General features: G+C 38.6%; 1 protein-coding gene across 1 annotated transcript in view; it reads right to left on the bottom strand.

Annotated features, from left to right (window-relative positions):
• The window catches only part of LOC149168523 (aminodeoxychorismate synthase, chloroplastic-like), a 318,992-nt gene that overhangs the window by 63,941 nt on the left and 242,036 nt on the right, over window positions 1-13,015 (bottom strand). The window contains exons 10-11 of the mRNA XM_089428287.1: window positions 6,259-6,338; window positions 5,993-6,095 (exon numbers count right to left, since the gene is read on the bottom strand). Coding sequence (XP_089284413.1) covers window positions 5,993-6,095; window positions 6,259-6,338 — 183 coding nt within the window. The remainder of the gene's footprint in view (window positions 1-5,992; window positions 6,096-6,258; window positions 6,339-13,015) is intronic.

Genomic DNA, 13,015 nt, shown 5'->3' with positions numbered 1-13,015 from the left:
CAACCCCATTTTGCTGAGGAGTTCTAGCTGTAGAGAATTCTCTTCTTATCCCATGTTCATCGCAGAAATCGAAAAATTCATTTGATGTGAACTCCCCACCTCTGTCAGATCTGAGGCACTTAATTTTGTGTCCTGATTCATTTTCAGCCAATGCTTTGAAGGATTTGAATTTTTCGAATGCTTCATCTTTGTGCTTCATAAGCCCTAACCAAACAAACCTTGAGAAATCATCAATGAATAATATCAGATATTCTTCTCCTCGAGGTGTCCTTTTCCTAAATGGACCACATACATCTGTATGGACTAGCTCAAGAGGCAAGCTAGCTGATCCTTCCTTTTCTGGAAAGTTAGTTCTGGTTTGCTTTCCAAACTGACAAGATTTGCATATAGTGTTGTCTGGAATTTTGATATCTGGAAGATCGCGAACTGCCTGATATTTGCATGCTTTTCTTATTTGTGAGAAGCTTAGATGTCCCAACCTTCGATGCCATAGCCAGTGCTCTTCATCCTTGCTAAGATAGCATTGTTGTTGTCCTTCTTCAAATATGTACAGATTATTTGGAGTTCTTTTGCCTTTGAGAACTGTTTTACCTGTATCAAGATCACGAACAAGACATCCATTCGATCTGAAAATAACCTCGGTTTTTTGATCACACATCTGACTGACACTTAGAAGATTATGCTTCAATCCATCAACATACAAAACATTTCCAGCCTTGACCTTTTCTTTCAAAGGAGCAATACCTTTTCCTTTTATAGTTGCAGGAGTATCATTTCCAAAAGAAACTTTCTTTCCCTTTTCTAAAGTAGAATAAGATTCAAGTTTTTCTTTATCACCTGTCATATGTTTCGAACATCCACTGTCAATGTACCATAGATTTTCCTGTCCTTCTGCATAAAACGCTATCCCACATCTTTCTGTCTGAGGTTCTTTTATTCTCCATTTTTTGGTGCTCGTGGCTTGTTCCTTTTTCTCCTGAAACCTGCTCCTGCATTCAGATTCTTTATGACCAAAATTATTGCAAATAGAACATTCAACTTCATTTTCAAGAACCGAAAAGTTGTTATAGGTCCTCTTTGTAATCCCTGTCATACTTCTTTGTTTTTGAGCTTCCCTAGTCATGATTGTTTTATATGCAACACATTGAGCTGCTTTGTGACCAAAGTTATGGCAAGAAAAGCATTGTCCATTGAAGAAGCTTCTGTGGTTATTGAATCTACCAGCCAACTGATTGTAATTTCTATTTTCATCTATTCTTGTGCCAAACTGAGAAGATTTTACCTGTGGTTGGTTGTAGCTTTTGTTCACCCTTAAGAAGGATTGTCCCTGATAGTTTCTGTTTGTAATTCGTCCCTGCTTTACCTGATTATCTTCATTGTTCTTCTGCTCATTTCTTCTTGCTGCATCAAGATAATTCTTTGAGGTGGATGCTTTAGAGGTTTCTCCATTATAGCCCAAACCTGTCTTGTTTAGAGGAGACCGCTGCACATTGATAATCTCATCCAAAGTTTCAGATCCTTTGACAAACTTAAGATTAATAGCTTTTGTTTTCTCAATTTCTTTTCTGAGACCAACAATTTCACCTTCTAGTTTTTCAAGATGTTTTTCCTTTTCATCAATTTGAAATTGCAAAGTATCAATGATCACACTCTTTTCTTCTATGCATCTCTTGAGTCTAGTAATTTCATTATAGAGATTATCCACATCTACAGCATCCTCATAATCATCATCTTCAAATGCCATTAATAGCTTATATTTATTACCTTGTTCATCTTCATCACTGTTTGATAAGCCATCACTATCTTCATGGGTGTAGTAGCTTTTCTTATTTGCACTTTGTTTCTTATTCCATCTAGCAGGTTCTTTTCCTTTATCTTTATTAGGACATTTTGCAGCATAATGACCTACTCTTCCACAAGCAAAGCATTTGAAAGGTAGCTTACCTCTGAACCTTCCAGCACCCCTTTGAAGATTTCTAACAAAATTTGATTCTTCTTCCTCTTCTTCTGGAACATGGCTTGCCTCATAGTAATCTTCTTTTCCTGATGCCTTAAAAGCAGCTTCCCTTCTGTCTGATGGACCTCCCTTTCTCATTTCATAAGCAGTTAGAATTCCATGTAACTGAGACATAGTGAGAACTTTGAGATTTTCCTTTTCTTCTATTGCAGATACTTTAGATTCAAACTTGGGGGATAATGATCTTAGAATCTTTGAAACTACTATAGTCTCTTTTATTTCTTCACCCAAATTTTTCATACAATTAACAATCTCGTCTACCCGAAGAAAATAATTTGCCACACTTTCATCATTATACATCTTGAGAGTCTCATATTGAATCCTGAGAGTTTGAAGTTTAGCTTCCTTTACCTGTTCATCTCCTTCATAGCTAGTGATCATTTTGTCCCATATCTCTTTTGCTGATTTGAAGTGCATGACCTTCATGAATTCTGTTTGGGATATACTTCCTAATAGAGTACTGACTGCTTTTGCATTTGTTTCATATGTCTTTTTCTCAGCTGGATCTGTAGGAGTAACTGAAGGAAAAGCATAGCCTGTTTCTACAATGTTCCAAACTTCTGTACCAAGAGATTGAAGATATGCAGTAACTCTTACCTTCCAATAATTGAAATTTGTTCCATCAAAAACCGGTGGCCTGATTGATGCTTCTTTCTCGTAGTTGCTCATGATGAATGATCTACCTTCAAGCGATCAAGCTTCCCTGAAGGACCTGCTCTGATACCAATTGTTGGAAATAATACTGAGAGGGGGGGTGAATCAGTATTATCAGATCAATCAAACCTTTTCAATGCTCAGAAACATATACGCTACTTCAGTTAAGTAAAACAGCGTGTACACGCTACTGTGACTAAATAAAACAGCGTATAAGCAGAAAACTCATAACTTAGTTAGCTTATTCTTCAGTTAAGTTCATCAGGACATTATTCAGCACATTAACAGTAAGCAGATGCAGTATAACAGAACGGATCAAAAGTCACACACATGAACACCAAGATATAAGGTGGAAACCCAATGTGGGTGAAAACCACCTGCTGCAAGTTATCTCTATCTTTCTTTAAGAAACTTCAGTTTACAATCTTTTGTACTGGTGCAGCCTTATACCAGTACGCAGGCTACAACCTGCAGAAGGCTACAACCTTCTCTCGTTCTCCAAACTTCCTTGGAAGGGAGCTCCAACCCCCTTTGTTCTTGTACTAGCCAAGATACTAGTACGTAGGTGCTGACCTACAATCTTCTTTTCTTCAGGTATCACCTTTCATACATTTTCAGACTTGAATATTCCTGAAGCACAACATTACAATCTGAAGACCACAATTCATTCAATTTCCACAACAGATCATTGAAGCATAAAACAACCAAACTCTGAATCACTGAACCACTGAACCCTGTCAATCACCAGTTATCAGAACACAGAGCAGACTACAGAACTCTGCAATAACTGTCAGACCCCACTGTAAACCCAAAAACAAGCTTCAAAAGATATACGCTACTTCAAGGAGCCAAACCCGCGTATACACGCTCTTTTACCGAAGCCAACCTGCGTACAGATCTAAAAATAAACTTTCTCAATTTGCAGCTGTACCAGACATTAGTTAGACCCAGAACATAGCATTGCGACAATATGCAGATCTAGAAATAAGCATAATCAACCATATCATGATAGTGCATTTCAAACCATTAGATCCCGATCTATCCTTAGATCTAGTCTTCCATCAACCAATGTGATCTCTCCTTGGCTTAGATCAAGCAACCCAGCACCTGCAAATCAGATCTCTTTCACTCTTAGATATTCAAGCCCTTATCGAAAGATGATTTTGCCTAATGATCTTCTTCTCCTTATATAGTCTTAGGCCTAGCTCAATACCAAGAGCCAAAACCATAGTAACACAATACCATCAACTTCAAAACTAGGGATCGACACGCCCGTCGAGACACAATGGTCCGAAATCATAGGCACAACTTCCAAGGACTAACCACCATGGACCAAAGGAACCTTTCCACATACACGCGCTTTTTATGAATCGAACTAGCGTGTACACGCGACTTGGGCTTAACGAAACGGCGTGTATGAGCTTCCTTGGCATGCTGTACTGAGATCTGTCTTCTGATTAAGATGCCATCACTTGTACCAACCTCTGAGCACTTGTACCATCCTCTGAGTGAGTTGCCATCAAGGACAACACTTGAATCATAATGCCAACATCATGTGCTTTAGCCTCTCCACCAATTTTCATGGCTAGAGCACACCCAATGCTACCTCAAATCAACAATTTCTAGTCACCCAAACTTTTCACAATCGGGAAAGGTTCAATTCTCGTGACAGTGCTTTACCCTGGAAGCCATGGGGACACCTTGAGGTAGTGGTCAAACGTGTGGTTGCACACAAAGAGATTATATTAATGGCCTTGTGACCCATGAACACATACGTAGATTAAAGCCCAACCCCATGTTCTTCTTTATAAGACAGCCTAAAGGGGTTAGATCCAATGGTGGAAAGTAAGGATTTTTTCATGGTTGTGGAAGGTTCAATTCCCATGAGGGAACCCTAACGTAATGCTAGAATGGGTGGTTGCACCCAAAGAGATTTTATTAAATGGTTTCGTGACCTGTGCATGCATAAGTGGATCAAAGCCCACCCCCATGTCCTTCAATTTATTATCAAATCCCGCTAGTGTGATTGGATTTTGAGGGCTTTTTTCTACAAGGCAGACAATGCTCAAAACTCAAATTAGCCAAAAGGAGACACCAAAAAAAAATCCAACCATGTTGAGGGTTGGTGTGGCCCAGGCCAAGTGCGATCCCCAAGTGATTTTGATACTTTAGATGCCCTGCAAATCACAAACATGCTAGCAAAAAAAATATTAATTTCTAGTCCATTTTAATAGCAAACTATTTTTTGCAATAACATAGCATCAAAGAATACTTATTATCCAGGTTATATAGTCTTCTTTCACATATTTACTCCTTACCTGCAAAAGATTAATAATTACTGGCTTATATAAATCAACATCAAGTACCTGTGCTCACATAGATGTGTTGTATAATACATGTTAACCTTTACAGTTAATGTCTAACAGTTGGTGATAACAGTGGAGTAAGATAAACTTCAAGGTCGCTGAAACTTTATAGGATCCATTCCAAGGAAAAGCTTGAAGGATCCACTAAAACTAGGTTATCAAGTGTACAGTGTTAAAATAAGTTTTTCATCCATGTAGATCCTCCATCTCAAAGCCTTAGACATCTCCATTTAAAGAAAATCTATCCAATAACAGTGACAATGAAAAAGGCATCAAACGATTCTGATCTTATGATTTACACAAAGCTATTGCAATTTCACAGCAAACAGTTCAATGTGACTATAATCGAGTCTCTTCAAGTATAATTTTTTTATGATTCCCCATTGGAATAATGAAACGAGCATCAAAATATTTTGTGGCACAGAGTGAGAAACGCTTTTATTCCAATTTCACAAACAACATATCCACATATTTAACATGGGAAATAACAAAGCACAATGTGTAATTTCCTTGTCTTTGCATATATTGCAAGAATCAAAAAGAGTGAAGGGATCTCTACTTGAATGGTTCATGAGGCACAATACTTGCTAAGGTTTTGCAAATGGGGTAGCAAGCTAAGTGGGCTTGATTGTGGGGAAAACTCCACAGTTAAGCGCGCTTGAGCCAGAGGAGATCTGGGATGGGTGACCTCCCAGGAAGTCCTGGTTACTGGGTGCAAGCCCCAGAAGTGACGATTGACGCTATGTGATTCATTTCACTAGTTTCAATCCCACTTCTTCACCCCTGTGAGCATCACCCGATGCAATGAGTGCTAAGTGAACAATTCAAAAATCATGAGAAATTAGTCGGTTACGACTAACTCTCATGGAAATGGTCATACGTTAATAACTTACTTAACGCAGTTGAATCCCAAAAACGATATCTAATCAAAAAATAATTATCATTCAAGCATTACCTTCTTTAAAAAGTCAAAAAAGCCACTTTTCAGAAATTTCTGTTTAACAGAACCTTTTTCATCTTCAATTGATAGAAATCCACCAGCCTGCCCAGCTTCGTCACTGAGAAAAGAATTCAAAAATGCATTGATCCTCTTTCCTTGTTTCACTAAGACATACTTCAAAGCTGATTTTCAAAAGCAATGAAAAATATAAGGTTTGAAACTAAATTTTTATACAACTCTAATTCTGTTATCATTCTGCTTTACAATATTGAATGTTTCACCTTTGGTCAGATAGATGGAATGTGATACAACGCCATAAAAATCCCCCTCTTCCACCCATGAAAGAAAATCGTGCCCTGCCCTAGAAATACAGAAAAATGTCAGTTTCAACCAAAGTCCTAGAGTTAATTTAAGCACTGCTTCACAAGAAATCAAGAAGAAATAGGCGGATTCAGGAAGCGGAGTTTTATTCAGAAATTTGAATATACAGAATCTAGGTAAGCCCACCCATAATATCACAAGTATAAATCCTGCAAAAGAATGCAAATCTTTGTTATACACCTTGTCAAAACCACTATAAAGAATGTGATATATGGAGCGAAGTAACTTGTTTGATCATTTGAAGCAATGTTGCAAATATTGGTAACATTGTGATATATTGTGATTTTCGCAGCCTGATGATAATATCGCATTAAAAATCATGATTTTTTCAGACCTTTAAATATATTTACTTTTTTGACTCTATTTGAAAAGAAAAAACAAGTATTTGCAAGCAAAGGAGAAATTCACCATCTTCCATCAAGCCAAGGAGAAATAGAGGGTTGTCATCGCTGGAATTTATTTTTGACTGGGGATTGATTCCCATTTACCATTTCAATATCTTCAAGCATGTTTTCGAGATTTAAGATAGGGTTTGCAATGTTCATAACACTTCCCTCTTCTTGCTCATGACTGTTACAGGGAGATTTACCAATTACATAGATCTGATTTTTTTTATTGTAGCTTTCTTTTGTGTTCATTCCAATTTGCTTCTGCGCCCTTGGTTTAATCTTCTCTATGAATATGCCGATGGATTTTGACCCATTATGAGAATATGGTGAGTGGCATGAACCTCAAAATCAGAAAATGTTGGCTTGCAAGTTGTGGAAAGGAATGATTGGCGAAAACAGCCACTTGAAATACCACCTTCCAAAAATTTTTGGGTATGAAGTGAGAGTATGTGACATATCAACCCTATAAATTGCCCTTATAGCCTATCAATACTTATTGATATGGGTTAAAGCCTAAAGGGAAGAAGAGAAGGAAATAGACTCAAATTTGTTGTTGGAGTTGCAATAACCACAAAATTATCAAGGCGAGGGCGAGTGAGAACCCCTCCTTGGCCACACCTTCCACAATGTTCATAGCAACCTCACCTTTTTTTGTACTAACTGTCACTAGGGCACATAGGTCAATGGCTAAAATAAGGGTGATGCAAGTAGACAAGCATGTAGGTAGATGTTTTCTATGGAATGACATCATTTTTTTCATTGCCAAGAACAACCCATTCTACCAATCTATGTTAAATTTTGTTGTTGTTGTTGATCTAGGGTACAAGGCCCATACCTATGTCAAATTGAGAGGACCTATCATTCAAAACAAAAAGCTCAATTGCACTTGCAAATTGGAGGAGCACAATGAATTATGGAAAATGACCAAATGCGTCATAAATCAAAAGGTTGGATCAATGGAAAGAGCAAGACCATTCTTAATTTCTTGGTTAACTTTCCCTAGGGAACAACATTTATTAAATCTATCGATCCATCTACATATGTTAATGATGCAACATTGTTATGTGAGTAGTTGGATGGGTTCATCCAAGAGATAGATCCCTAAAACGATGTCCAAATCATAACCGATAACCCAACAAATTATGTGGCTACTGGCAAGTTCCTTTTCGCAAGGTATATGAACTTGTTTTGGATAACTTGTGCCACCAATTGCAATGATTTGATTTTAAGGGATATGGGAAAAACTTATGGTGCAGTGTAATTGTTCTATGTTTTATCTTTTTCGGTTGGAATCTAGCAATATAATACTTGATGAGATTGCATTGTTTTCATTGTCTAAATTGTGTTTTTGAATGCATAAATGGATTGGGCACCTGGAAAATCTTCCAAAGACACTCGGGTTGCACAGACTACATAGCTTAAATATGCAATTCCAACAAATCCTTGCCAAATTTTGGGTAAAATTGACCGGAAAATATACTTGGAAAAACACCAAAACCTAGAATAGTTGGACTACACGAAAACCTATTATACCAATGATATCACTGAATTAGCAAGGAACATCACCAAATTTATATAAAATCATGCATTTGTTATTATCTTGATTAAAAAATGTTATTTTTTGTAGCATCGGATGTGTTCTAGCCACAAAATTTGGTGGAGAGGCTAGAATACATGAGATCTCCAAAACCCAAAAACTACTAGAAATTCTGCTACAAATAACTTAATTAGATTATTAATCAGTTTTTAAATATTTCCTACATCTAAACTTAGGGAATATGGTTAATTAATCAATATTAATTAAGTCAAGGCGAGAATCCTCTAGAAACTCACACGGGTCGATCCAGAGATGATCCTAGCCATCGATTATGCTTTAATCTTGGTTGTTGGTGCTCCAACTGAGGATTACAAGAGAGTAATGTCTCATTCGAAATTAAGTTGTTACAGACTTATCTACTCTACAATTTTGACCATTTTGGAAAACATGGGACCCATGTGATTTTGGAAAAGACTTAGGAAGGGAAAAAGGGGCCAAAATGTTTTGTTGACACAGTGTGGAGGCCACCCACATGAGGAAATACGCACCACTTTAGAGGGAAGTTCGAATGACTAAGGAGGGAAAGTCGAATTGCTAGTTGGAGGGGGGCCCACATGGGAAAAGAGGCCCACGAATTATAAATAGAGGAGGCTCAGCCTCATTTGGTATCTTTTGACGTATTGAGCTCAATCTTAGTTGCTTGAGCTGCTTAGCCAGGTTACTGTGTTGTTTAGCACACGAGTGTCTCCGAGCAGAGATCTCAACCCTTGCTTCGGTAGACTTCGAGTGTCAGCCCTAGGAGGGAGTTCTTCTTCATCTCAGTTCGTAGCAGCAGCAGGGAGACAAGTTACAGCAAGCTATAGTCGAGTTCCAACAGTAGGAAGACGAGTTAAAGCAGCTGTAGTTGAGTTCTAGTAGCAAGGCGAGTAGCAGCAATGCAGAGCAGGGAGAGTAGCAGCAACGCAAAGCAAGGAGAGTAACAGCAGCACAGGGACTACGCATCCATTAGAGTGAGATTTGTTGGGGCAACATTATCCCAGGGAGTTGGAGGTGGGGAGCTGGGAGACCATTTGGAGGGCCATTTGAGGAGGATTGTTGGATCTGGGAGTGCATCGATTGACAGGATCAGTCACAGCAACATAATTCGTATTTGGAGGAGGGCCAACCTGTGAAGGGTCAATTTTTGAAGGTTGGAACCAGGGGAAACCCTTTTCTGGGTTTTTCTAGGTTTTTGGCAAGGAGTACGCTCCTAACTTTACATAATTTTATGGGCAGATATGAGGGGTCAAACAGGGAGCCCAACTCAGCCAGCAACTAGAGGAGTTAGAGGGAATTTGTGCCAAAATTCTAAGGTCAACATTTGGCCAATTCCTTTGTGGGTTATTTTGGGTTTCTTGCGTAGAGGCTGGGATTAATTTCCCAGAATTTTCTAAGCAACAGGGAAGGCTCTAACAACAGATCATTTCAGGCAACAACACCTTTCTAGGCAGTAACAGCACAGCTCTTGGGCCAGATTACCAGCATATTTGAGGAGGGTGTTCCATTGTTCATTTTGGGATTTTTGCTAGCTTGCCTAGAGCAAGCCTAGGTGCACACATTCCAACACCTTGTTGTACACCTCTTCCCATTTAATAAAATGAGTAGACAACGCAGTTTGGTTGCTAACTTTGTGGTCTGATTTAATTTTATGGTGTTTTTTTATTCTTTGCATAGCACTATCTTTTCCTAGTTTGGAACATTACAAAGAGGAGTTCGATGTGGTGATGGCAAAGACACTTCAGCGGTTCGATTTCTTGGAAAATCAATTTCTAGAGAAGCAGCAGTCAATTGTCGGATATAGAGCTAGAGATCGAAGTAGTGAGAGAGGGGCAGAGACAGTGCGGTCGGAGGAGGCATTCCAGATCCAGTGAGTGCATTTGTAGAGAGGCAGACGAGCCACAGAGAGGCTAACGATGGGGCAGCGCAGCAACCTCTAGAGGTAAGATCGATTTGCTGAGAGAGAGACATCTTTAGTTCCAGACACCGGGAAGAAGTCCCAGTAGTGTTACTTGGGAGCGGGGAGCGGGAGCGAAAGCGAGTGCGGGAGCGACATTTTCAAAAGCTCCCGGTTTGGGAGCAAATCCCGGAGCGATTTTTATATAATATATATATATATTTTATATTTTGATACATATATGTAACAAAAACATGTAGAATGATGAATTAGATATAAAAAACATAAAAAAACATAGATTGATCATTGAACCATATAACATCAATCATCTAGAAGTTATAATCTTCATCAACCACATCCACAAGTTAGTAACATACAACATATTGAGTCTCGTGAATCATGATTCATCAATCTTAAAGTTTCAACTTCAAGCTTTCAAAATTGAAAATTCAATATATAACATTTATCATCATTGATCATCAAAGTTGTACTTGTAAGCTAAGTTTAACCATTACAAGAAATAATATCTAACATGAAATGAAATGTTATAAAATGAATTATGAAATGAAATGAAACAACTTTCACGAAGCATCATATTCATAATTCGGAATCATTACCAATGAGTTATAATTGCCAACTTCAAACTTCAAACTTAAATTGTCACAGTCATATAGTCATATATTGTTTACAAAAAATATCATTATGATATGAAAGAGTCAAGACTCAACAGTTATGAAAACTAATAGAAACTAGAAAAGACAAGTAGACTGTAAATCTATTATCTACTACTTCATGTGGCCCTTGCCACGAGAAGTGTCTGATGTATGAGCAAGTCGTGGTGGTCTTCTAGGAGTCTCCTCACGCACTGACCGACGACCAGAACCAGAAGGCACATGCCCTCCACATGAGGGTGTAGATGGAGGGGGCGACAGCAAAGGAACAAGACTCGGAACTTGAGCATTGCTACTGGATGGTGGAGGTGGCATGGTTATTGCTTCATCTTCCTCTCTCATAAGTTCCGCTTCCAGTTCTTCAAGATGTATAGTGCCATCCTCCAAATTATCATCCTCTGGGTGGTTGTCCCAAATTTTATATGTTGGATCCTCATAAGCCTGATCACAGTAATGACTCAACAACCTCAAGTTGTAGTGCACATAAACCAAGCTTCCTGCCTGGTTTTCATTGAGTCTGTTTCTTTTCACATTATGTATGAAGTTGTAGGTGCTCCAACACCTCTCTGCAAAAGAAGTATTTACAACCTACGAGAGAACTTTTTTTGCCAATTTTGGAAAAAGTCCTTGGCCGCCATATGATTCCCAGCATGTGAGAGTATCTATCTTCCATTGCATGAAAGGTACCAAACAAACTAGTGCAACTGAAGTATCTACCTAATTCAAGACACACACTAGCACATTCCTCCCTTTCAGGTATCAACTTTTCTAATGCTTACAAATATCCTGTAGATACCTCTTCGTCTATATGGGGTTTGACCCTAACCCCACCCCCTGGTGCAGGTTGGCCCAACCAAGACGCAGAGTAGTATTTTGGCGTAAGGATATACGCCAAGCAATGTAGTGGAACATTAAGTTTATCCCACTGTATACACACACAACTGTGAATCAATTTATACAAGTTGGGATCATTGTTATGAACAATATCTTTTATTTGCCCCAACATGGTATCCATCTGCTCATACACCTCGCCAATCACTGGTTTATCTGTATCTGCAAACCGAATCATGTGAGAAACGGGCTTGGTGAAATCCAATACTTCCCTCACACGTGCCCAAAACATACCATCAAGAGCGGCCGCCTCCACCTGTTCAAAACCTTGCCTGTCAGCTGCATTTGTAGCCCTTTCCTTTAATACCTGCCAGTGTGGACTTTGATACCATGCTAGCCAATGACTCTCTTACCTTCAAAAGGCTCCTGAAGGTGAGGTAATAGCTACCAAATCTAGTCCTCGCAATCTTCAACAACTCCAATCTTGAGTGACTGCAGAAAAGGCCATGGGTATTGCTATGATTTGTAATAAATTTTATCATTTCTTTGCCTCTCTTGTACAAATCACCAATCCATTTCTATTGTTCGTTTTTGTTCTTAACAATATCATGCATCAAAAGGTTCATTGTGTGAACCAAACACCCAGACCAAAATATGTTGGGGTATTTCTCCTCAATAATTGCTCCCGTTGCCTTACAATTAAGAGCATTATCAGTGATGACTTGGATGACATTGTATGGCCCAATATGCTCAATTGTTTCAAGTAATGGTTTTGCAATGTTGATGCCGGTCTTGAACTTGTCTGAGTAATCATATGCTGAAAGAAAGATGGCACCACTAACAGACACAACAAGAACATTTATCAATGGCTTGCCTTTTACATTTGTCCATCCATCAGATACAATGGACACCCCATGGTCAGTCCAAGAACTTGTCATTCTATTCAAAGAATGTGATATTTTTGCTTTTTCATGATCAAGTCCAACAGTTCTTGCCTTGTAATACCCAGGGCTCTTCTATCCTTTAAGGGCATCATTTATGGTAGAAACCATTTCGTGCCAATAAGGTCAGCGAAGATGTTAATTTTAGGTATGTTCTATGCTTAGAGCAATTTATTTCAATTTTCACAATTTAGCTCAATATCTTTTCCAGATTAGCAATCACATCAACATTAAAGTAAATTGCAGATAGAACATAAACATAAATCGCAGAAGACAAGCCAAGACAAGAGGACACAAGATGTGGCGCTAGCCAGGGACAAACCCCAATGTGGGGAAACCCTTGACCAATTCTTCT

This window comes from Pinus tabuliformis, chromosome 4_2 (assembly GCF_031772625.1).
Source record: "Pinus tabuliformis cultivar Carrire ecotype Pingquan chromosome 4_2, CPIR1, whole genome shotgun sequence".
Classification (NCBI taxonomy): Eukaryota; Viridiplantae; Streptophyta; class Pinopsida; order Pinales; family Pinaceae; genus Pinus; species Pinus tabuliformis.
This window is presented reverse-complemented; position numbering and strand designations above follow the sequence as displayed.